Genomic DNA, 26,011 nt, shown 5'->3' with positions numbered 1-26,011 from the left:
GAACTTTCAGCCATGATGGTAGAAGGCTGGATCAGTGGTGTGTTTCTCTCTCTAATGTAGCTCACCAAATATTCATCTCTTCTTCAACAGCATTCAATAAACTACCAATGAGTCTAGACATTCTCCATCCAAATGAATGGTCACAGTAATACTAACAATGCAGTGTTTGTCCTTTATTTATTTTCTTAGAAAGAAAAGCAATCTTACTTAAGCTCTTTGTACCTCCCTTCTCAGATATGTAGTAATTTGAAGTTTTATTGTTATTCATAACAATCATTGTGCTATTGTAAAAGCTATTGAAATAATCATACATTAATAGAGTCATACTTTTATGCAATGAAGAGACTGAAAAATAAATGGGAAGTAATGTCTTCATGTTTATACCATTAAACATTGTAAGTGGCTTCAGTAGTCAGTAAAGGCAGAGAACAATATGTGGTGCAAAAAACACAAAAATACAAATATACACAATCAGGATAAAAACAAATTCAAACTTAATCATTGGATTTTAAAAAGACAGGATTTAAAAAATGACTAATTCATAATTGATCACTAAAATTCATATTCAGATACATAATTTCATTTTCTAAAGTGCCTTATTTAAATAAAATTATTCAACTGATTGCATTTAATTGTGTATCGCTACATAATACTATTTAAAAAGAGATGGGAGAATATCTACCTTGTCTCACACCTTTAGCACAAAACATAAATATAACTTTCCAAAACATGTAAATGTTACGAAAAAAAAGGTGAGATGTGGTTGGAGGTAATATAAATATCTGTGCCTCTTGTGTCTCTTCAACATCACACCAACACTCACATTCACCTACATACAGTACTCTATATGATGCCCAGGTGACATTAAATGATTGATAGTATACAGTTTCATAATGATAGCTTTTCTTGTTTTTAACTTTTTGATTAGGATGACATGCAACTAGGAAGGCACTGTTAGGGATAGAAACTTTCTCTGTGAGAGATTTCACATTGAGATGCGTGACCTTAAATTGCATGAGAAGATTATGAGTGTGCCATGAAGTTAATTGGATTGTTTCCTGTTAACAATCTGTATTGATTGTATGTGCAGGTACAGTGTGCTTCTTATACTGTATCCTAGAGAATGACTCTTGGATATACACAGCTTAAAATGAAAAGTAACCACTGCTCTGACACACTGTAGAAGAACACCCACCATGGCTTTATTTCTAGAGTCAATTCAATACGGAACACTATGTCCACTAGTGAATAGCTGCTCCCCTCTTTGACCCTCACACTCATGCCAGTTTCTCTGGATTGAGATGTCACAGCTATAGTTTGGCCTATGCTACTGACTGTAACACTAGTCCAATGCAGAGTCAACCTTCCTTCTCTGTCTCTCTCTCTGTGTCTCTGCTCTGAGTAGGATTGTGAAGGCATTGTGTCATGGCTTGTCGACCAGTCCCTGTAACAGGTAGAAGTTCCTTGCTGTTGTCTGAGTTGTGCAGTCAGAGCAACACAACACAGCACTTCTTTGTCCATTCACACTTATAATACACACATGTGTGCAAACTCCAGCAGATTCCAACTAAATTGTATACCTGGACCGATTTGTCTCTACACCTCTTTCTCTCCATTACTGTGAAAGGACGTCCGTCTCAAGTTCTCCTTGACCTTGACAAACTCTGGGGCTTTCACTGTCTCCTCTTGTTTTTCCTGCTCCTTCTCCAATTGAATCAGAAACAAAAGGGAGTTTATTCAAACAATTTGTGACTGATGCCTTTGTAAAATGTTCTATAGCAATATAATTGTATTGACCGATTGATGATTCCTACCTCTTCTAGCTTATCCTTCCTCTTGAGGAGCTCTTGTTCCAGAGGAGAGATCTTCTTTCTGGCCTCATCTTCTTCCTTCCTTTGCTTTATAATTTTTTCCCTCTTCCTGGCCTCTAACACGCGCTGCAGCTCCGGCTTAGACTCCACACCAACAACACCACCCCTATGAGCCGGAGGGAGAGAAGGTATTTACTAAGGTCATATGCATTTGAATTTAACTTCAATGTTTTCATCTTGTCTCCAGCAGAGGTCCCTCTTATCATGCTAAATGCTAAGTTCTGATTTTGCTCTGTCATCTGATATCCTGTCCTCACCCATTGATTTCTTCATGATTCTATTATAATAATTTAACAAAAATAGCCAAATGTGTAAGGATTATGTTGCAGTTTAGCAAACAACAATTGCATAGAAGTAGTCTAAAGCAAATGTTCCTGCTGATAAAGGTTCCTGTAGTCCTAACATGAACGGGCTAGGGACTGGTGATCCACGAGCTGTGTTTCTGTGTGTGTCTCTGAATCTCTATGGTGATGCCAATCCATTCATATTGGCAGCCTCTTTTCAAATTAGATAGAAAAAGTCAACAGGAAGCACACTGCTGAGGCTTGGTGGTGGGACTTTTGTTCCATCAGGATGGTAAAAAAAACATCCTTCTCAATTGTTAATATACTTTGAATTTATTCAATCACTGCATGTGGCCTCTAAAACTGATAAAGAATAAATTCAATATCTACCCTTGATATCTCACATCAGCTAACTTCAGAGTGACACGCTATTACACTCAGGATAAGATAGGTGTTGAACTCACCACTGGGCAAAAACTGGTTGAATCAATGTTGTTTCCATGTCATTTCACCCCAAAAAATGATACATGACTACGTTGAATCAATGTGAAAAACGTATTGGATTTGCAAAAATCCACCTAAATCCAACTTTAAGGTGGATTTAACTTTGAACCTAAATCCAATGACATGGTGACATTTTGGTTGATTTCACTTTGAACTCATGTTAGTTGACAACTGAACCAAATGTAAATCAAAACAGTGGGTCTCTTGGCAATCCTCCTCTCAGTTCTCCTCTGTGAGACGGCTAATTAAATCAATGTAGTGCCTTCTTCTTCCTTAGGGAGGTGCAGTCACAGGTTTGTATTACGTGGCAGATAGAGGGAGGGCTGCTATGGGAGGTGTGATTAGTGTTTTCATTAATTTGGTCTGTGCTCATCGAATGAGTCGGAGAGGTGTACACAAACAAACATGGAGGTGATTAAAATAGAGTGATTCTGTGTTCATCAGCATTCACCCGCTTCTCTGCACACAAAACAAATAAAAATCAAATCACATTTTATTGGTCACATACACATATTTAGCAGATGTTATTGCGGGCGTAGCGAAATGCTAGCTCCAACAGTGCAGTAGTATCTAAACGCACACACGCACACGCACACTCTCACGCACACACTACTAGACTGCTGTGTCGATGCAGCCTGTTTATGAAAGGAACACACTACCAGTGTTGACTACAATCTATTTTCCGCAAGAAATCTATGGAAGGTATAGTTCGCTTGCCAACCACAGGACAAGAATAGCACATTAAAAGGGCTGATATCTGAGCCCACTATATTACTTTCTGGTTTCTGTTGTCCATACGCATGACCCTGGGACCACTGACTCCTCTATACCTCCTCACTGCTTAGAAATCCATAGATAGGCTCCTGTTTCCTTCCTAGCTACACAGCATTGTGAACTGGAGTGACATTTGAACCCAAACATGTTTTCTCTCTCTGTGTGTTGTTGTCAATGCTTTTTAGTCCCTCTTTTCTCTTCCATCCGCACCCTCAGATCTCCCAGCCATCAATGCCACTCAATGATACAAAAAGCCTTATCTACAGCGAGAGAGCGAATGAGAGGAGGAGAGAAAAAGCAATCAGAGAAAAGAGAGTGGAGACCAATCAGTTAGAGAGAGAGACTGTTCAGTTTGATGACCTAATTCCTGCACCCCCACCTCAGTGATGTGGCTTATCTCCCAGCGTTGTTAGGGCTCTCTCTGTCATGGTGCCCAACACAGATTGCCTCTTCTGGGCTTTGACTCTCACAGCCATACCCCTGTTAGCACCAGTAGCAGTGCCAACCCAAGCCCTGCAGATAAATGCTTAATTGAAAGCATGGTGCCATGCCAGCTTACCTCTGAGTATCTGCCTGCCTGCCTGCCTGTAGAAAAGCAGACGCTAATGCATGTGTGTGCATCTCAAGGGAAATATAATAATCTGCTGATCACGGCCAAATGGGTCCCTCAATGTGGTGTCTGTTTGTTCTAGATGAACATTGACAGAAGCACCAAAGCAGGCTCAGTGAAAGATAACCTAACATAACCCCAAGGACATATATGGAATCAGGTTTAGTGCACTGGTTTTTCCTCTCTCTGTCATATCAACACTGGAAGGTGGACATATTTAATAATGGTCATATTACTAGAATAGAGGCTGCAGGTGAGACATGCATGTCCTTTCATTTACTTCTTATGGCTGCAGGGAAAGTATTGAGTAGCTTGGATGAAAAGGTGCCCAGAGTAAACTGCCTGCTCCTCAGGCCCAGATGCTAATATATGCGTATTATTATTATTATTGGATAGAAAACACACTGAAGTTTCTAAAACTGTTTGAATGATGTATGTGAGTATAACAGAACTCATATGGCAGGCAAAAACCTGAGAAAAAAATCCAAACAGGAAGTGGGAAATCTGAGGTTTGTAGGTTTTCAACTCATCGCCTATCGAATACACAGTGGGATATTGGTCAGTTTGCACTTCCTACGGCTTCCACTATATGTCAACGGTCTTTAGAACCTTGTCTGATGCTTCTACTGTGAAGTGGGGCCGAAGGAGACGGGAATGAGTAAGGTCTATCATGAGCTGACCATGCGCATTCACATGAGAGGGAGCTCTGTTCCATCGTACTTCTGAAGACAATGGAATTCTCCGGTTGGAACTTTGTTGAAGATTTATGTTAAAAACATGCTAAAGATTGATTCAATACATCGTTTGACATGTTTCTACTGACTGTTACGGAACTTTTGTGACATTTCTGCTTTTAGTGAACGCGCTTCCTGACTTTGGATTTGTTTACCAAACACGCTAACAAAAATAGCTATTTGGACATAAATGATGGACATTACCGAACAAAACAAACATTTCTTGTGGAAGTGGGAGTCCTGAGAGTGCATTCTGACAAAGATCAGCAAAGGTAAGTGAAGATTTATAATGCTATTTATAACTTTTGTTGACTTCACAATTTGGCGGGTAACTGTATGGCTTCCTTTTGTGGTTGAACGCTGTTCTCAGATGATTGAATATTGTGCTTTTGCCATAAAGCTTTTTTGAAATCCTACACAGCGGTTGCACTAAGAACAAGTGTATATTTATTTCTATGTAAAACATGTATCTTTCATCAAAGTTTATGATGAGAATTTCTGTTATTTGATGTGGCTCTGCAATTTCTCCGGATGTTTTGGAGGCATTTCTGAACATGGCGCCAATGTAAACTGAGGTTTTTGGATATAAATATGAACTTTATCGAACAAAACATATATGTATTGTGTAATATATGTACGTGATCTTCCTATCTGGGTTGGCGCCCCCCCTTGGGTTGTGCCGTGGCGGAGATCTTGTGGGCTATACTCGGCCTTGTCTCAGGATGGTAAGTTGGTGGTTGAAAGTATCCCTCTAGTGGTGTGGGGGCTGTGCTTTGGCAAAGTGGGTGGGGTTATATCCTTCCTGTTTGGCCCTGTCCGGGGGTATCATCGGATGGGGCCACAGTGTCTCCTGATCCCTCCTATCTCAGCCTCCAGTATTTATGCTGCAGTAGTTTATATGTCGGGGGGCTAGGTTCAGTTTGTTATATCTGGAGTACTTCTCCTGTCTTATCCGGTGTCCTGTGTGAATTTAAGTATGCTCTCTCTAATTCTCTCTTTCTTTCTTTCTCTCTCTCGGAGGACCTGAGCCCTAGGACCATGCCTCAGGACTACCTGGCATGATGACTCCTTGCTGTCCCCAGTCCACCTGGCCATGCTGCTGCTCCAGTTTCAACTGTTCTGCCTGCGGCTATGGAACCCTGACCTGTTCACCGGACGTGCTACCTGTCCCAGACCTGCTGTTTTCAACTCTCTAGAGACAGCAGGAGTGGTAGAGATACTCTTAATGATCAGCTATGAAAAGCCAACTGATATTTACTCCTGAGGTGCTGACTTGCTGCACCCTCGACAACTACTGTGATTATTATTATTTGACCATGCTGGTCATTTATGAACATTTGAACATCTTGGCCATGTTCTGTTATAATCTCCACCCGGCACAGCCAGAAGAGGACTGGCCACCCCTCATAGCCTGGTTCCTCTCTAGGTTTCTTCCTAGGTTTTGACCTTCCTAGGGAGTTTTTCCTAGCCACCGTGCTTCTACACCTGCATTGCTTGCTCTTTGGGGTTTTAGGCTGGGTTTCTGTACACCACTTTGAGATATCAGCTGATGTAAGAAGGGCTATATAAATACATTCGATTTGATTTGATTTGTAACATGAAGTCCTATGAGTGTAATCTGATGAAGATCATCAAAGGTTAATGATTAATTTGATCTCTATTTCTGCTTTTTGTTAATCCTGTGTTTGGCTGGAAAAATGGCTGGGTTTTTCTGTGATTTGCGGTGCTTTCGCTGTAAAGCCTTTTTGAAATCGGACACTGGTGCGATTAACAAGAAGTGTATCTTTAAAATGGTGTGAAATACTTGTATGCTTGAGGAATTTTAATTATGAGATTTCTGTTGTTTGAATTTGGCGCCCTGCACTTTCACTGGCTGTTGTCATATCGATCCCGTTAACGGGATTGCAGCCCTAAGAAGTTTTAACAGATTTTTTTTAGAGTGAATTATGTATTACTAGACTTGTGGGCTATAAATGATTGGTCTGGCTCTCCTGTATGATGATGTTGTTCTTATAACCTATTTAGCACCTGATTGATTAACTGACTAACTACAGTGTAATCAAGTTCAGATACACCATGAAAATGTATTAACATACTGTAGATTGATTACAGAAAGGGAAGAGCAGATAGGGTAGGCATTTCACCACTATGTACTGCATTCTATCTTCCTGGGAATGGGGTTTCCGGGCCATTCTGTGGCATTATATAATTGTATTCTTCTTGCATGTTGGAAAAGGTTTGGATTCATGTTTATGATCACTGAATACCATGACTATAAATACAAATCCAACTGCATAATGAAACAAACAAGAGGAACACTAGAAAACAGCAGGGCTGGAGGGGCATAAAAGGCCCTCTGTTGCCCACTCTCTTAAAGGTTTGAGTTCCCACTGTCCCCTCAAGGATGGTTGGAGTGCTTGAGCCATGGGGATTTGCCCAGTTCCCAACAATTCAGCGATTGGGACAGTATCTTGGTGGGTTGTCAACTGGCTTCTAATTGGCCTGCTAATTAAAGAGATCTGAATGTTGAGAGAAAGAGAGAGAGACAGACGACAGGTTTCAATGGAAAGAAAACACTGCTCTGTTTGGTTAGTTTCTATTTTATATGCCTTAAGGCAAGGTTGTGCATATTATGACAACATTTTGTGACGTTTTTGCTCGTTTTGGTCTTCGACAAGGTTTTTTTTGGCTGTTCGTGCACACAAAAATTGTCCTTGCTCAGTCATTGGTCAACAATAGGGATTCTTCAAAGAAGTGTTTGTTGACATACAATGACAGACGACTCATTTTTATGCAAATTTCACTAGAGAATTACTGCAACAAACACATTAGATGTAAAATTGCGCGACCATGATCTCCTCTGCAATAACGTCCAAATTAATGACAGATTTCTTTAGTTATTTTTTGTTAATTCTGACTATTTTGAGGAAGTGTATACTGGCTACTGCGTCTCAAGATGAACAAACAGAACTATTGTCGATTTTTCTGTTTTTCAAGCAAAAATCGTTTCATATTTTTCATCCCAAGATCCAAACACAGCTGATTCTCTGTAGTCATTTAGAATTCCTATTTGAGACCCTTTAAATAGTGGGTGGGGGGGATTAACATCCATCTCCCCCAAACTCTTTTAGAGAAAAAGGTGCTATCTAGAACCTTAAAGGGTTATTCGACTGTCCCCATGGGAGAAGCCTTTGAAGAACCCTTTTTGGTTATAGGGTTCTACATGGAAGCAAAACGGGTTCTACCTTGAAACAAAAAGGGTTATCTGAATAACCCTTTTGGAACCCTTTTTTTTATAAGAGTGTACCCAACCTGGCATGTTGAAAATATTCTGCTTCCTGGGAACTAAATATTTTGGGAACTTTTAAGTGTAGTTACTAGCATATGTTGTGAGTGGATCTCCAAGACCCCTTTCAGAAAGCCGTTTGGAGGGGCAGTTTATGGGGTTCTAGTCAGGAGAGGGAGAGAGGGGAAATGGGAATGTTGCCTATGCTGTTACACTTTGTTTCAATAATTTTGACCATTTTTAAACCCAATCCTTTCTGTTTGTTATGTTTTTACAATAAAGTACCTTTGGCTTATATAATTGAGAAGTGGGATTACACCATTGTAGCATTACGATCAGTTGTCATCTGACCTTTCGTGACTAATGATGTCTATGTTTTAGAATGTACTTCTCCTTTTATGTAAATCCGTACATGTTTAGGTACATATAGTGATTATGAGTAATCCTGGATCTCTTTATTTTTGTAATGCCTTGATATGGGTATGTGCCTTTAATGTCATCATATGGATCTGTAATGGGGCATGACTGTAGGGAAATCCATCCTCTCATACAAAATGAGTATTAGTGATGCAAAACATTACAGAGGGCTTGGCTTAGAATGCTGAATGCCTTGTCAGGTTGACCTGTGTGTACACACAGATGTACACACAGAAGAGCTGAAAAACACTGATAGCTAGATTGCTGGATAATAACCTCAGTCAGCTGTTCCATACAAGATTTTGGGACTCTGTTGGGTGGGAGTTGTACCTTTTCTGGCTCATTAGCAGCTCTCGTTGGAGGTCCTGGTGGCTTTTGGAGGCTTTCACTGGATTGAGGAGCTTTTTGGGCTTGATGAGATCATGATCTCCCTCCATGTAATTGGGCTGGGGGATGTAACCAGCCACTGGGGGCTGGTCCCTGTGAGGGTAGTCCTGAGGTGGGTGGCTCCCATCCTGCCTGGGCTGCTGCTCCCACTGCGGGTTCGCATAGGCCGATGCTGTAGGACAGAGAGTAGAAGAGATGGTGGGACAGGATGAATGAACAGAGAAAGATACCAGTGTTAATGATTGTGAAAGGAAACAGGGTAATAATATACTAGCAATTGAGGCTTGAGCGAGGGAAACAGGAAGGTGGCCATAGGTTCCACATTTCCATAAAGTGTCAATAGCAGCTGCATCCACAGAACATGAGATGGGAAAATATTCCTGCTCATTGACACACTAGCAACAGCTGAGCAACGGCAGGTGATCTGCAAGGCACTTGGCTCTGTTTGGGCTCTTTGGAGCTGTGGGTTGAGATGCTGAAACGCTAGTTTACACCCTCTTCGCTAACTGTTAAACAAACAGTCGTGGCCAAAAGTTTTGAGAATGACACAAATATTAATTTTCACAAAGTTTGCTGCCTCAGTTTGTATGATGGCAATTTGCATATACTCCAGAATGTTATGAAGAGTGATCAGATAAATTGCAATTAATTGCAACATCCCTATTTGCCTTGCAAATGAGCTGTATCCCCCAAAAACATTTCCACTGCATTTCAGCCCTGCCCCAAAAGGACCTGCTGACATCATGTCAGTGATTCTCTCGTTAACACAGGTGTGAGTGTTGACGAGGACAATGTTGAAGATCACTCTGTCATGCGGATTGAGTTCGAATAACAGACTGGAAGCTTCAAAAGGAGGGTGGTGCTTGGAATCATTGTTCTTCCTCTGTCAACCATGGTTGCCTGCAAGGAAACACGTGCCATCATCATTGCTTTGCACAAAAAGGGCTTCACAAGCAAGGATATTGCTGCCAGTAAGATTGCACCTAAATCAATCATTTATCGGATCATCAAGAACTTCAAGGAGAGCGCTTCAATTGTCTTGAAGAAGGCTTCAGGGCGCCCAAGAAAGTCCAGCAAGCGCCAGGACCGTCTCCGAAAGTTTATTCAGCTGCGGGATCGGGGCACCACCAGTACAGAGCTTGCTCGGGAATGGCAGCAGGCAGGTGTGAGTGCATCTGCATGCACAGTGAGGTGAAGACTTTTGGAGGATGGCCTGGTGTCAAGAAGGGCAGCAAAGAAGCCACTTCTCTCCAGGAAAAACATCAGGGACAGACTGATATTCTGCAAAAGGTACAGAGATTGGACTGCTGTGGACTGGGGTAAAGTCATTTTCTCTGATGAATCCCCTTTCCGATTGTTTGGGGCATCCGGAAAAAAGTTTGTCCGGAGAAGACAAGGTGAGCGCAACCATCAGTCCTGTGTTATGCCAACAGTAAAGCATCCTGAGACCATTCATGTGTGGGGTTTCTTCTCAGCCAAGGCAGTGGGCTCACTCACAATTTTGCCTAAGAACACAGCCATGAATAAAGAATGGTACCAACACATCCTCCGAGAGCAACTTCTCCCAACCATCCAGGAACAGTTTGGTGATGAACAATGCCTTTGGCAGCATGATGGAGCCACTTGCCATAAGGCAAAAGTGATAACTATGTGGCTCGGGGAACAAAACATTGCTATTTTGGGTCCATGGCCAGGAAACTCCCCAGATCTTAATCCCATTGAGAACTTGGGGTCAATCCTCAAGAGGCGGGTGGACAAACAAAAACCCACCAATTCTGACAAACTCCAAGCATTGATTATGCAAGAATGGGCTGCCATCAGTCAGGATGTGGCCCAGAAGTTAATTGACAGCATGCCAGGGCAGATTGCAGAGGTCTTGAAAAAGAAGGGTCAACACTGCAAATATTGACTCATTGCATTAACTTCATGTAATTGTCAGTAAAAGCCTTTGATACTTATGAAATTCTTGTAATTTTACTTCAGTATTCCATAGTAACATCTGACAAAAATATCTTAAGACACTGAAGCAGCAAACTTTGTGGAAAATAATATGTGTCATTCTCAAAACGTTTGGTCACGACTGTACACACAAGCAAACTCCAGAGGGAATGCCAGGTTCACCGAGCTTTGACTTTCTTTTTTCTTTTTAATTAATTAATAAAGATGGGGTGAATAAAACTCACTCCTAAGTGACATGGGAAGTGCATGGGATTTAGTCACTCCCCAGTGCTCTCAATGGAAGTTATAGAATCATTCATAGAATGTTGGTTCCAATGTTAGGATGTAAATGGTCCCATCAGAACATACACAGATACACTCAATTACCAAACGTATGTAATCACCTGCTTGTCGAACATCTCATTCCAAAATCATAGACATTAATATAGAGTTTGCTGCTATTGCAGCCTCCACTCTTCTGGGAAGGCTTTCCACTAGATGTTTGAACATTGTTGCGGGGACTTGCTTCCATTCAGCCACAACAGCATTAGTGAGGTCAGTCACTGATGTTGGGTGATTAGGCCTGGCTTGCAGTCAGCGTTCCAATTCATCGCAAAGGTGTTTGATGGGGTTGAAGTCAGGGCTCTGTGCAGGCCAGTCAAGTTCTTCCACACCAATCTCGACAAACCATTTCTATATGGATCTCACTTTGTACACGGGGGCATTGTGATACTGAAACAGGAAAAGGCCTACCCCAAACTGTTGACACAAAGCACAGAATCGTCTAGAATGTTGTTATACGTTGCAGCATTAAGATTTTTCCTTCACTGGATCTAAGTGGCCTAGCCAAAAACATGAAAAACAGCCCCAGACCATTATTCCTCCTCCACTAAACTTTACAGTTGGCACTATGCATTGGGGCAGGTAGCGTTCTCCTGGCATCCGCCAAACGCAGATTCGTCCGTCGGACTGCCAGATGGTGAAGTGTGATTCATCACTCCAGAGAACGCGTTTCCACTGCTCCAGAGTCCAATGGTGGTGAGCTCACACCACTCCAGGCAATGCTTGGCATTGCGCATGATGATCTTAGGCTTGTGTGCGGCTGCTCGGCCATGGAAACCCATTTCATGAAGCTCCCGACGAACAGTTCTTGTGCTGACAATGCTTCCAGAGGCAGTTTGGAACTCGGTAGTGAGTGTTGCAATCGAGGACAGACGATTTTTACGCGCTACGTGCTTCAGCACTTGGCAGTCCCGTTCTGGGAGGTTGTGTGGCCTACCACTTCGCGGCTGAGCCAGTGTTGCTCCTAGACGTTTCCACTTCACAATGACAGCACTTACAGTTGACTGGGGCAGCTCTAGCAGGGCCAACATTTGAAGAAGTGACTTGTTGAAAAGGTTGCATCTTATGACGGTGCCAAGTTGAAAGTTACTGAGCTCTTCAGTAAGGCCATTCTTATGCTAATGTTTTCCTGTGGAGATTGCATGGCTGTGTGCTCAATTTTATACACCTGTCAGCAATGGGTGTGGCTTTAATAGCTGAATCCACTCATTTGCCAGCAGCATACCACCCTGCATACCACTACTGGCTTGCTTCTGAAGCTAAGCAGGGTTGGTCCTGGTCAGTCCCTGGATGGGAGACCAGATGCTGCTGGAAGTGGTGTTGGAGGGCCAGTAGGAGGCACTCTTTCCTCTGGTCTAAAAAATATCCCAATGCCCCAGGGCAGTGATTGGGGACACTGCCCTGTGTAGGGTGCCGTCTTTCGGATGGGACGTTAAACGGGTGTCCTGACTCTCTGAGGTCATTAAAGATCCCATGGCACTTATCGTAAGAGTAGGGGTGTTAACCCCGGTGTCCTGGCTAAATTCCCAATCTGGCCCTCAAACCATCATGGTCACCTAATAATCCCCAGTTTACAATTGGCTCATTCATCCCCCTCCTCTCCCCTGTAACTATTCCCCAGGTCGTTGCTGCAAATGAGAACGTGTTCTCAGTCAACTTACCTGGTAAAATAACGGTGAATAAATAAATAAATAAATTTGAATGGGTGTCCACATACTTTTGTATTTACAGTACCAGTCAAAAGTCCCGTATTTATTCAAGGGTTTTTCTTTATTTTTCTATTTTCTACATTGTAGAATAATAGTGAAGACATCAACACTATGAAATAACATACGAAATCACGGAGTAACCAAATAAGTGTTAAACAAATAAAATATACTTAATATTTGAGATTGTTCAAAGTAGCCACCCCTTGCCTTGATGACAGCTTTGCACAATCTGGCATTCTCTCAACCAGCTTCACATGGAATGCATTTCCAACAGTCTTGAAGGAGTTCCCACCAATGCTAAGCCCTTGTTGGCTGCTTTTCCTTCACTCTGCGGTCCAACTCATCCCAAACCATCTCAATTGGGTTGAGGTCGGGTGATTCTGGAGGCCAGGTCATCTGATGCAGCACTCCATTACTCTCCTGCTTGGTCAAATAGCCCTTACACAGCCTGGAGGTGTGGTGGGTCATTGTCCTGTTGAAAAACAAATGATAGTTCCACTAAGAGCAAACCAGATGGGATGGCGTATCGATGCTGTGGTAGCCATTCTGGTTAAGTGTGCCTTGAATTCTAAATAAATCACAGACAGTGTCACCAGCAAAGCACCCCCACACCATTACACCTCTTCCTCCATGCTTCACGGTGGGAACCACACATTTTGACATCATCTGTTCACCTACTCTACGTCTCCCAAAGACACGGTTGTTTGAACCAAAAAGACACGCGGTTGGAACCAAAAATCTCAAATTTGGACTGATCAGACCGAAGGACAGATTTACACTGGTCTAAAGTCCATGTTTCTTGGCCCAAGCAAGTCTCTTCTTATTATTGGTGTCCTTTAGTAGTGGTTTCTTTTCAGCAATTGAACCATGAAGGCATGATTCACGCAGTCTCCTCTGAACAGTTGATGTTGAGATGTGTCTGTTACTTGAACTCTGTGAAGCATTTATTTGGACTTCAATCTGAGGTGCAGTTAACTCTAATGAACTTATCCTCTGCAGCAGAGGTAACTCTGGGTCTTCCTTTCCTGTGGCGGTCCTCATGAGAGCCAGTTTCATCATAGCTCTTGGTGGTTTTTGCAACTGTGCTTGAAGAAACTTTCAAAGTTCTTGACATTTTCGGAATTGACTTTCATGTCGTAAAGTAATGATAGACTGTAATTTCTCTTTGCTTATTTGAGCTGTTCTTGGCATAATATGGACTTGGTATTTTACCGAATAGGGCTATCTTCTGTATACCACAACTACCTTGTCACAACACAACTGATTGGCTCAAACGCATTAAGAAGGAAAGAAATTCCACAAATTGACTTTGAAGAAGGCACACCTGTTAATTGAAATGCATTCTAGGTGACTACCTCATGAAGCTGGTTGAGAGAATGCCAAGTGTGCAAAGCTGTCTTCAAGGCAAAGGGTGGCTACGTTGAACAAGCTCAAATATAAAATATATTTTGATGTGTTTAACAGTTTTTTGGTACCTACGTGATTCCATATGTGTTATTTCATACTTTTGATGTCTTCACTATTATTCTACAATGTAGAATAGTAGTAAAAATAACGAAAAACCCTTGAATTAGAAGTGTCCAAACTTTTGACTGGTACTGTATATAGTGTACATAAAGCAAAGACATGGGTTTATACTGTCTGTACCTAATGTCCCAGCCCTTTGTTTTTCCCACATATTTTTTTTCTCCATCAGAACAGACAGATTAAGAGGCACCTGATCCGTGCCAGACTGTTTCTGGAGAGAGATCAGGTGTCATACGCAAGTATGCTCGCTCAGAACAATGACTCTCTTTCGCAAGTGCAAGTAGACACCATCTCTGCTACTTAATATTTCAGAAAATTAAATGAGCTGTGGTTGTCTTGTCTCAGTATTTCCCAATCAGAGCTAGTGACAGGATGTTGATGGACTGGGACCAACAGGAGATGATGTTGGGGTTTGAAAACAGTAAGATATACATCAACTCATTTTAGATGGAGAAATAAATGTGTCTCTTGGGTTGCTGTGGAAATACAGGTCATTGAATTCAGGCCATTGTTTGAAATGCTAGTTAGGGTCATTTTGTTCATCTACCTCATTCTCATTTGGACAGAATGCCACTAACAGCAGGATGACAAGTACCTTGCCAGTCTTGCATTTGAGCTATGTACAGTGCAGTAACCTGCAGTAACTTGTAAGGAACAACAGCATAAGTATATGACCGAGGAGGTCCAGTTTGTCTGAGGATTATAAGGGCATTATTAATCACTGAACAGAGTGGGCCTGTCAGTCTACAGAGATGAGAGGGAGAGCACAGGTAAAATGCAATTCACGAGAGGGAAAGATAGAAAGTAATAGAAAGAGAGAAAACAATAGAGAGAAGGAGAAGATGAGAGATATAGTATTCAAAAGAAAGAGAGCAGTACAGAAAGAGCTGGAGATAACAGAAGTATTAAAATGAGAGAGAGGCAAGTACAGTAGGGAGAGAGATGTGGGATAAACAAATTAATAGAAAGTAAGTGAGCAACACAGGAAAGGAGGGAGGGATGCATGGAAAGTAATACAAAGAGATACAGAAAGAGAAAACCAGAGTCATTGTTTTTTATGAGTGCGGGTCCAGCAATGCAGACTCGCTGTAATCACAGATGCCTTCTATAGTGAGCCTTGGTGCTAAATGGAGGGAGCATTTTCCAGAGTTGTGGACACTAGTCCACAAGTCACAAATTTGATGAAAATAAAATAACATGAGACTTTACTTGGACTCGGAGCCTCAAGACTCAGGACTCGACATTGACTTGAGACTGATGACTTGAACTTATCTGGCCAGGTTTTGTAATGTTTTGTCACTGCTTTTGTGGCACAGAGTCTAGTTGGATTACTCTTCATGCAGCCAGAGACAGTAGCCGCAGTACATTTGCAGCTCCAAAAATGGTTTGGTATTCAAGAATATTAACTGTTTACTTTGCAAGCTCATCAGCAATGTGGCAACAATTACTAATATAGGCCTACTGGTATTATAATTTTTTTGTACTTATGAAGCTTGCATTTGGAATTTGTTTAAAATGAATTATTACTGTGGCGAAGACACATCATAGGCACGGCTCTTCACTTGCACACTCCAAACTCCCGCCAATGGGGAGTGCTACTTTTCTCTTGTTGAAATGTGTGTTCTTGCTTTCACACGTTTGCATCGGCCCTATGTGATAAATCTATATTCCATCTAATACTACAATCATTTCTAGCGTTTCATCATTCCATCCCTGTGCCTTGCATTGCAACACGTAGACATTTATGTTTCATGTTTGATAGACCAACAATACATTTTAATTTAGCTAACCATTTCTTACCCACTGAGTGGGCGCAACGTTTATTGTGCACATGAACGTTCACAAGACTCATGAGGTAGAAGTTATGTTTATTTAACTCAATGTATGGTTTCCTTTGTTTATATTTTCCGGGTAATATCGGAGTTCCGTGTGTCTGTGTCCTATGTCGCTTGTCATTCATGGTTGTGTGTAATAGGAGCGCGTGCACCTCAGTGGGTATAGAAATAGGCTATGTGGCCTGCGCTCCACGCTTTGCAGTCAGAATGTTGACTAAGAGAAACTGATTGTTCCATGTATGCATTGTGTTGAAGTATCATTAATAATCATTAAGTATGATTAAGATGGACATACCAATGTAACAAAGGATCTGTAAATTGCCTTTTACATTGTAGAACCAGTTTATTGGTTGTAATTGTTATAATGGCACCAGAGGAGATGGCTGCCGTTTTATGGGCTCCTAACCAATTGTGCTATTGTTTGTGTCTTTTCGCGTTATTCGTAACTCATTTTGTACATAATGTTTCTGCCACCGTCTCCTATGACCAAAAATAGATTCTGGATATCTTAAAACCTTTCAAGGACACACGTTCCGCTAACAGAACCCCCCCCCAACATTCCTCTGAAAAGGCAGCGTGCGAAATTCAAAGATATTTTTTAGAAATATGTAACTTTCACACATTAACAAGTCCAATACAGCAAATGAAAGATAAACATCTTGTTAATCTACCCATCGTGTCCGATTCTTAAAATGTTTTACAGCGAAAACACAACATATATTTATGTTAGATCAATACCAAATCCAAAAAACACACAGCCATTTTTCTCAGCCAAAGATAGTCACACAAAAGCAGAAATAGAAATAAAATGAATCACTAACCTTTGGTAATCTTCATCAGATGACACTCATAGGACATCATGTTACACAATACATTTATGTTTTGTTTGATAATGTGCATATTTATATCCACAAATCTAGGTTTACATTGGCGCCATGTTCAGAAATGCCTCAAAAATATCCGGAGTAATTACAGAGAGCCATGTCAAATAACAGAAATACTCATCATAAACTTTGATGAATGATACATGTTTTACATATAATTAAAGATACAGTTGTTCTTAATGCAACCGCTGTGTCAGATTTTTAAAAAACTTTAGTAAAAAGCACACCATGCAATAATCTGAGATGGCGCTCAGATTTAACAAAATTTCTCCGCCATGTTGGAGTCAACAGAAATACGAAATTACATCATAAATATTCCCTTACCTTTGATTATCTTCATCAGAATTGAATGCCAGGAATCCTAGTTCCACAATACATTGTTGTTTTGTTCGATAATGTCCATTACTTATGTCCAATTCGCAACTTTTGCTAGCATGTGTAGTACACGTGTCCAAACGCTGGCGGAGATGCAGGCAAACGTCGGACAAAAACTTCAAAAAGTTATATTACAAGTCGAATAAACTGGTCAAACTTAGTAGAGAATCAATCTTCAGGATGTTGTTATCATATATATCCAATAACGTTCCAACCGGAGCCTTTCTTCATGTCTGTATAAGTAATGGCACACATGGTCATTCCATGACTAGCGCGCGTGACCAGGAACTAGCATTCTGCCAGACCACTGACTCAAATAGCTGCCATCCGGCCCCAAATCACACTAGAGGCTTCATTCCACGTTCTACAGACTGTTGAAATCTAGTGGAAGGCGTAGCAAGTGCAAACATATCCATATATTACAGGGAATTGAATAGGCGATGACTTTCACATCGACCCTTCTCAGAATTCTCACTTCCTGTTTGGAAGTTTGCCTGCCATATGAGTTCTGTTATACTCACAGACATAATTCAAACAGTTTTAGAAACTTCAGAGTGTTTTCTATCCAATAGTAATAATAATATGCATATATTATCATCTGGGACAGAGTAGGAGGCAGTTCACTATGGGCACCAATTCATCCAAAAGTGAAAATGCTGCCCCCTATCCTTAACAGCGATTACTCACCTCATACTGGTATGAAGATTTTTTCTTTAACGAGTCGGACGCAAAGGATTTACTTCAGACACTGGACAAGACCCAAATCCCCATGAAGAAGAGACAGGGATATAGGGGTCGTAGGTCAGGAGGCTGTCGGCGAGTGTGTAACCTGCTTCTACCATCAGTCCTATTAGCCAACGTGCAATCATTGGATAATAAACTGGATGAGCTCCGATCAAGACTATCCTACCAACAGGACATTAAAAACTGTAATATCTTATGTTTCACCGAGTCGTTGCTGAATGACGACATGGATAACATACGGCTGGCTGGGTTTTCCATGCATTGGCAAGATACAACAGCTGCCTCCGGTAAGACGAAGGGTGGCGGTCTGTGTCTATTTGTCAATAACAGCTGGTGCACGATATCTAATATTGATGAAGTCTCGTGGTTTTGCTCAGATGAGTATCTCATGATAAGCTGTAGACCACACTATTTACCAAGATTGTTTTCATCTATATATTTTTGTGCAACCAGAGGAAAAAAAACTCTCGACCACCTTAACTCCACACACAGAGAAACGTACAAAGCTCTCCCTTGCCCTCCATTTGTAATTTTTTTGCCCATAACTCTATCCTCCTGATTCCTGCTTACTAGCAAACACTAAAGCAGGAAGTACCAGTGACTCGCTCAATACATAAGTGGTCAGATGACGCAGATGCTAAGCTACAGGGATGCTGACGCCATCCCCACAGTACATACCCCAACCAGAAGCCATGGATAACAAGCAACATCCCCACTGAGCTAAAGGGTAGAGCTGCCGCTTTCAAGGTGCGAGACTCTAACCTGGACGCTTATAAGGAATGCCTCCAACGAACCATCAAACAGCCAAATTGTCAATACAGGACTAAGATTGAATCCTACTACACCGGCTCCGACGCTCGTCAGATGTGGCACGGCTTGCAAACTATTACGGACTACAAAGGGATGCACAATGAGCTGGCCAGTGACACGAGCCTACCAGACAAGCTAAAGGACTTTTTTGCATGCTTCGAGTCAAGCAACGCTGAAGCATGCATGAGAGCACCAGCTGTTCCAGACGACTGTGTGATTATGCTCTCTGTAGCCGATGTGAGTAAGACCTTTAAACAGGTCAACACTCACAAGGCCACAGTGCTAGGTAGATTACCAGGACGTGCACTCTGAGCATATGCTGACCAACTGGCAAGTGTCTTCACTGACATTTTCAACCTGTCCCTGAATGAGTATTTAATACCAACATGTTTCAAGCAGACCACCATAGTCCCTGTGCCAAAGGACAAGGTAGCCTGCCTAAATGACTATTGACCCGTAGCACTAACGTATGTAGTCATGAAGTGCTTTGAAACGTTGGTCATGGCTCACATCAACACCATTTTCCCACCCACTCCAATTTGCTTACAACCCAAACAGATCCACAGATGACGCAATCTCTATTGCACTCCACATTGCCTTTTCCCACCTGGACAAAAGGAACACCTATGTGATAATGCTCTTCATTGACTACAGCTCAGCGTTCATCACCATTGTTCCCTCAAAGCTCATCACTAAGCTAAGGACCCCGGGAATAAACACCTCCCTCTGCAACTGGATCCTGAACTTCCTGATGGGCCACCCCCAGGTGTTAAGTGTAGGTAACAACACATCTGCCATGCTGATCCTCAACACAGGGACCCCTCAAGGGTGCGTGATCAGTCACCCCGTGTACTCCCTGTTCACCCATGACTGCATGGCCAAGCACGACTCCGACACCATCATTAAGTTTGCCAATGATACAACAGTGGTAGGCCTGATCACCGACAATGATGAGACAGCCTATAGGGAGGAAGTCAGAGACATGGCAGTGTGGTGCCAGGATAACAACCTCTCTCTCAACCTGATCAAGACTACAGGAAAAGGAGGGCCGAGCATGCCCCCATTCTCATCGACGAGGCTGTAGTGGAGCAAGTTGAGAGCTTCAAGTTCCTTGGTGTCCACATCACCAACACACCAAGACAGTCATGAAGAGGGGACGACAACACCTATTGCCCTTCAGGAGACTGAAACTATTTGGGTCCTCAGATCCTCAAAAAGTTATACACCTGCACCATCGAGACCATCCTGACTGGTTGCATCACCGCCTGGTATGGCAACTGCTCGGCCTCTGACCGCAAGGCACTACAGAGGGTAGAGCGTACGGCCCAGTATATCACTGGGGCCAAGCTTCCTGCCATCCAGGACCTCTATACCAGGCGGTGTCAGAAGAAGGCCCTAAACATTTCCAAAGACTCCAGCCACCCTAGTCATAGACTGTTCTCTCTGCTACCACATGGCAAGCGGTACCGGAACACCAAGTCAAGGTTCAAAAGGCTTGCGTACTGATGGCTTTTTAATCAGTACGCGGAAGCCGCGTACAGATGGCTTTTTAATAGTCTGATGGCCTTGAGATAGAAGCTGTTTTTCAGTCTCTCGGCCCCAGCTTTGCTCCTGTACTGACCTCACTTTCTGGATGATAGCGGGGTGAACAGGCAGTGGCTCGGGTGATTGTTTTCCGTGATTATCTTTTTGGCCTTCCTGTGACATCGGGTGCTGTAGGTGTCCTGGAGGGCAGGTAGTTTGCCCCCGGTGATGCGTTGGTCAGACCGCACCACCCTCTGAACAGCCCTGCGGTTGCGGGTGGTGCAGTTGCCATACCTGGCGGTGATACAGCCCGACAGGATGCTCTCAATTATGCATCTGTAAAAGTTTGTAAGGGTTTTAGGTGCCAAGCCAAATTTCTTCGGCCTCCTGAAGTTGAAGAGGCACTGTTGCACCTTCTTCACCACACTGTCTGTGTGGGTGGATCATTTCAGATCTTCAGTGATGTGTACGTCAAGGAACTTGAAGCTTTCCACCTGCTCCACTGCTGTCCCGTCGATGTGGGCAGGGGCGTGCTCCCTCTGCTGTTTCCTTAAGTCCACGATCAGCTCCTTTGTTTTGTCGACATTAAGTGACAGGTTATTTTCCTGGCACCACACTCCCACGGACCTCACCTCCTCTCGGTAGGCTGTCTCGTCATTGTTGGTAATCAAGCCTACTACTGTTATGTTGTCTGCAAACTTGATGATTGAGTTGGAGGCATGCATGGCCACGCAGTCATGGGTGAACAGGGAGTATAGGACGGGGCTGAGGACGCACCCTTGTGGGGCCCCTGTGTTGAGATTCAGCAAAATGGAGGTGTTGTTTCCTACCTTCACCACCTGGGACTCAACTTGAGACTCGGACCTTGTGACTTGAGACTTGCTTCTGACTCAAGTAATAATGACTTGGTCCCACCTCTGGCTGTTTCTAAAGCAGTAGCGATTTCTAAAGAAGCTTGCTGTACTCCAATTCTCTGCTGGATCTCTACACAACCACTCATACAGTGAGAGGAATGTGCTCTCTATGGGTGTACTGTGTATGTACTGTGTGTGTGTACAATAGACAAGACTCTCTCGAAAGATCAAGAGAGAGATGCAGAGTGTCACGTGGGAGACGGACACGTAGGTGAATTCAGTAGCTCTTCAGTCATATAATCCTGACTTTGGTTGTATTGATTTGACATTTAGACCAAACTAGATGTCATCTCAATGCACCCTGGGTAAGTTAATTGTACCTCTGTGCCCTGAGTCCATCATCCAGTTGCATTGGGACAATGTGTTTAGAGTGTTCTCTGATTACCCTTGAAGAGCATGGGAAATAATATTTTCCTCTTGGTGTCTGTAGCAGGAGAGTAGGCTCAGGCTACAGTGGCTAGAGAAACATGAGCCCTTTCAGTCCCCATCCTCCCACAATCTACAGCAAACCATTTTATGGCAATGTAGTTTGAGTCGCTGTTTGTTCTTTTAAATGCTTTCTTTGCCACTATTAAGTTATGTTATCCTGAGGAATTGGTTATTGCAGTGAAGGCAGGCTACGCATTGTTTGATTATATATTACTTTGGGAAATTAAGGTGAAATGGCTTGGCCTGTCAATCAATTATTTCCTTATGATTTTAAACCAAGGCACATTCTAATGTTTTTCAGTGAGATTTACTTCCCTGGTATTCTAGGAAGTGTATGCAGATGGCTTGGGTAGGGAATTTATTCGTTCTGACGCTACGCACCTTGGGAGGAAAAATCAGAGCGAAAGAGTTCTCAGATTGTATACAAACAGAACACTGGTTGTCGTCGTGGCAACGCGGGCTCCCACGGGGCAGGGTGGGAGAGTTGTTTTCCCAGAATACACTGTGAATACAGATTGACGACACACCATGAAATTCAGACTGAGGCTCCATGAAGTCATTATCATTAAAAAAGGCAGGGGTCTAACCTCGTATCAGCAGCAGCCAAGGAAGACGGATGTTAACCCTAACCAGGCAGGCCATCAGAATCATACAGTACACTACTTAGAATTGTGACTGTAGAGTTGAATTAAGCAAATTATTCACTCAGGGTCACTAGATGAATTAGTGATACAGACAGAACGGTACGCACATTCTGCTTGAATAATGGACCCAAGTACATGGTGTGTATGTTTAAGTAGAGTATGTTACTGTTTCCATACTCATGCAGGGCAGTCGGTCACACACCCTCTGATAACATGCCCGGCAGGCAGTACAGTTTATTTGACTTGATCACAACTCAGCCATTATACCACAGAGGTGAACCCAGTGTTATTCTACTTAAATAAACAAGACATCCAGATACTGCAAGTGAAATCACAGAAAAATAGGTTGCGAAAGGTGGAAGTCTCATACAGTTTGAGCAATATATGACAACAGAGCAACCATTGATCAGTTTAAAGTGCACATAGGAGGCCCTGCACTGTCCAAATGACGGACATTGGACGTAAGGATTTTCTGCACAGAGCACATGTTAATGTCCCAAGACTCTCAAGGGTACAGAACATGAAAATTCTGCTTGGACATTATCTGAATTAATCTATCTGAAATAAACAGCATCCCCAAAGCCAACTCCTCATTTGGCCACCTTTCCTTCCAGTTCTCTGCTGCCAATGACTGGAACGAATTGCAAAAATCACTGAAGCTGGAGACTTCTATCTCCCTCACTAACTAAGCATCAGCTGTCAGAGCAGCTTACATATCATTCCACCTGTACACAGCCCATCTGTAAATAGCCCACCCAACTACCTCATCTCCATATTGTCATTTATTTTTTCTCTGTTGCACCCCAGTATCTCTACTTACACATCATCATCTGCACGTCTATCACTCCAGTGTTAATTCTAAATTGTAATTATTTCGCCTCAATGGCCTATTTATAGCCTTACCTCCCTAATCTTCTACATTTGCACATACTGTACATAGCTTTTCTGTTATCGACTGTACGTTTGTTTATGTGTAACTCTGTGCTGTTGTTTTTGTCACACTGGTTTGCTTTATTTTGGCCAGGTCGCAGTTGTAAATGAGAACTTGTTCTAAACTGGCCTACCTGGTTAAACAAAGTTGAATTTTTAAATATTTTTTTAAAATACTTTATTCAAGGATTACGGATGAGAAAATAATCAAATTGGGTGATTACAAATGCTATGCTGTCATCATCTTGCCATGTGAAGTCAGAGAGCTTTGTGGCACCTTGGTATGTCCAGCACATCGTTCCCAAACTGTTAACATGACAATCTGTGCTGCTGTGCAAATGCATCAGTCATAGATATAAGATCGCTGTCCACAAGGGATTTTCTGTGAAACTGATCTAATGCTTTTTATGTCACAACTTCGAGTATATTTTTTCGCTCCATGTTTGTCTGTTCTAGGCACTGCCAATGAACACTCTTAGGTTTGTCTGAAACACATTCTCACCCATAAATAGAAACCAACAACAACATCTATATAGTATCTACAAAGTTCCCACCAGCTAACCTCAATAATACATCCCACTGTCCTTGCGAAACCATGTTGTATTATCAGCATACTGTACAGATCTCACTACCTTCTCTGTACTTGCACAATTTCCCTTTCCCCTAAATAAACAAAGTCTATAACATGGAAAACACTGTCCTGCAAAATCTGGCTTCTGCTGATTCCTCTGTGTCAGCCCTGCTGTTCTGCCATAGTGACAGAGTGGAGTCTGGCTCTGCATGGGTCTTACCTGACTTGACCAGCACGTCCCTGGGCCTCCCAGACTGGCCAGGAGGGAACAGGCTGTGGCTGTGGGTGACTCTCTGTGCCATGCCTCTCTCTGTGTCTGTCTCTCTCTCTCTCTGTCCGGGTGTCTCTGTGTGTCCTGTCTCTGAAACCTAAATGTATCTGTGTAGAAGCCCGTCAGAGGCAGGGCTGGTGCAGCACTCCTTTAAACTTCTGTGCCCAGGCTAGAGTAAACAGTCACATGACCCTGGGCATTCCACTGCCCCGCCCCTCCCTCCCTCCCTCTCTCCTCCCCTCCCCTCCCCTCTGTGCCCTCTCACTCTCCCTCTAATATTATTACTCTCTCTTTTGCCTCTCCCTTCCCTCTCTAACATGCTGTTAGATACTCTCGCTCCCCCTCTCACCCAATGCTCATATTAACCATAAATCATCTGGGTGCTTTCATACTCAGCAGAGTGTAGTACAGTAGACAGGCTGGCTGTACTGCGAGAGCACACTGGGCTGTTCATCTCCACATGACTTTTCCAATGCCTCTGCTTTAAGGGGATGTATAATGTATACAGCATTAGCTAGGCTACACAGAGATGATGAGCTAGCCTGCCATCACCCATAGGGTTATCAGTATCACTGTGATATTTTTCTCCTGACAAAGAATGGGTTACTTACCACTATGGAAAAGATAACTGGGTGACAAGTTGTTCACTGACTTATTTGTTACAGTTATGAATATTGCTTTTCATTAAACATATCCTTGGTTTTTCAACAAAGTGAGACATGGGATTAGAATGAAAAATAAATCTCTTTAGCACTCTGAAGAAAACTCTCCAAAACATGTTGACTTAATGTTGGACTCTTAAGTCTCTGTTGAGTACCACATAGGTAATTTTATTTCACAAAATCGACGTAATCAGAGTTTATCATGTTAGTACAGGTCCTGAATTCTAAGACTCTTGTAAGACTCTTAAGGTTCTTGCTGGATGATTTGGACCCTTTAAAACATGTTTTCATGCATAACACAAACACTGTAACCAGACCAGTAAACAGTCCAATGTGCCAAGTGTGTGGAAGACAGGTGAGCGGAGGCCCAGGTCCATTACTCTTCCATGTACATGGAAAGGCTGATAACACAGGATGGTAACTCAGAGGTGCTTGGCTTTACTTCCCAGACCTGTTATTGTTTCATGACACTTAGAAGGCCAGACGTACCTGTGCCATTCCGGTGCTTTCCGCTTTTCACACGCTGCTGCTGTTGGTTGATGTTGTACGCCTTCTGCAGAGAGAGGGGGGGGGGGGGGGGGGGTGGCAGAAAACGGTTCAGACGATACATCAGACCCTGATAATTTGATCATATCCGCCCACCATGCTTGTGACGTCATTAGTGTCTCTCCTCCTTGATTTTAAATGGACATTACCGGTCTGGGGTCTATAAACAGATGAAGGCCACTGTCACAGTGACAACAGAACTGAAACACTCCTCCATTGGTGTCCTGTCCCTATCTCCCCTCCATTCCTCCTCCATCCCTCTCACTTCTACTCCTCTTACTCAATTTACTCCTATCCATTCCTCTCTTCATCTTCCTCCTTCATCCTCCTCACCTTTATCCCTGTTCTTCCCCATACCTCTACTCCATCCTGTAACTGCTTCATCCTTCTCCTCCCCACATCCCCTCCTATTGCCCCTCCCTCCCTCCCTCCCTCCCTCCCTCCCTCCCTCCCTCCCTCCCTCCCTCCCTCTGGCAGGGCTCCAGAGGC

General features: G+C 42.8%; 1 protein-coding gene across 2 annotated transcripts; it reads right to left on the bottom strand.

Moving 5' to 3' along the window:
* Positions 1 to 160: 160 nt before the first annotated feature.
* On the bottom strand, positions 161 to 24,503 carry LOC129815125 (protein FAM107B-like). 2 transcript variants are annotated; one of them, XM_055868519.1, is made up of 4 exons: positions 24,264 to 24,503; positions 8,811 to 9,039; positions 1,815 to 1,977; positions 161 to 1,701 (listed from the first exon to the last, which is right to left on the bottom strand). In XM_055868519.1, the coding sequence occupies exons 1-4, from the start codon at positions 24,343 to 24,345 to the stop codon at positions 1,597 to 1,599; spliced, it is 579 nt and encodes a 192-aa protein (XP_055724494.1). In that variant the 5' UTR covers positions 24,346 to 24,503; the 3' UTR covers positions 161 to 1,596. The 2 variants fall into 2 exon arrangements, with proteins under 2 accessions (XP_055724494.1, XP_055724493.1); XM_055868518.1 differs by having other exon boundaries at positions 161 to 1,704; positions 24,264 to 24,501.
* Between the last annotated feature and the right edge of the window lie 1,508 nt (positions 24,504 to 26,011).

Source organism: Salvelinus fontinalis, chromosome 18 (assembly GCF_029448725.1).
Source record: "Salvelinus fontinalis isolate EN_2023a chromosome 18, ASM2944872v1, whole genome shotgun sequence".
In the NCBI taxonomy this organism is placed as follows: Eukaryota; Metazoa; Chordata; class Actinopteri; order Salmoniformes; family Salmonidae; genus Salvelinus; species Salvelinus fontinalis.
Note: the sequence above shows the minus strand (reverse complement) of the source record. Positions and strands in the feature narration are given on the sequence as shown.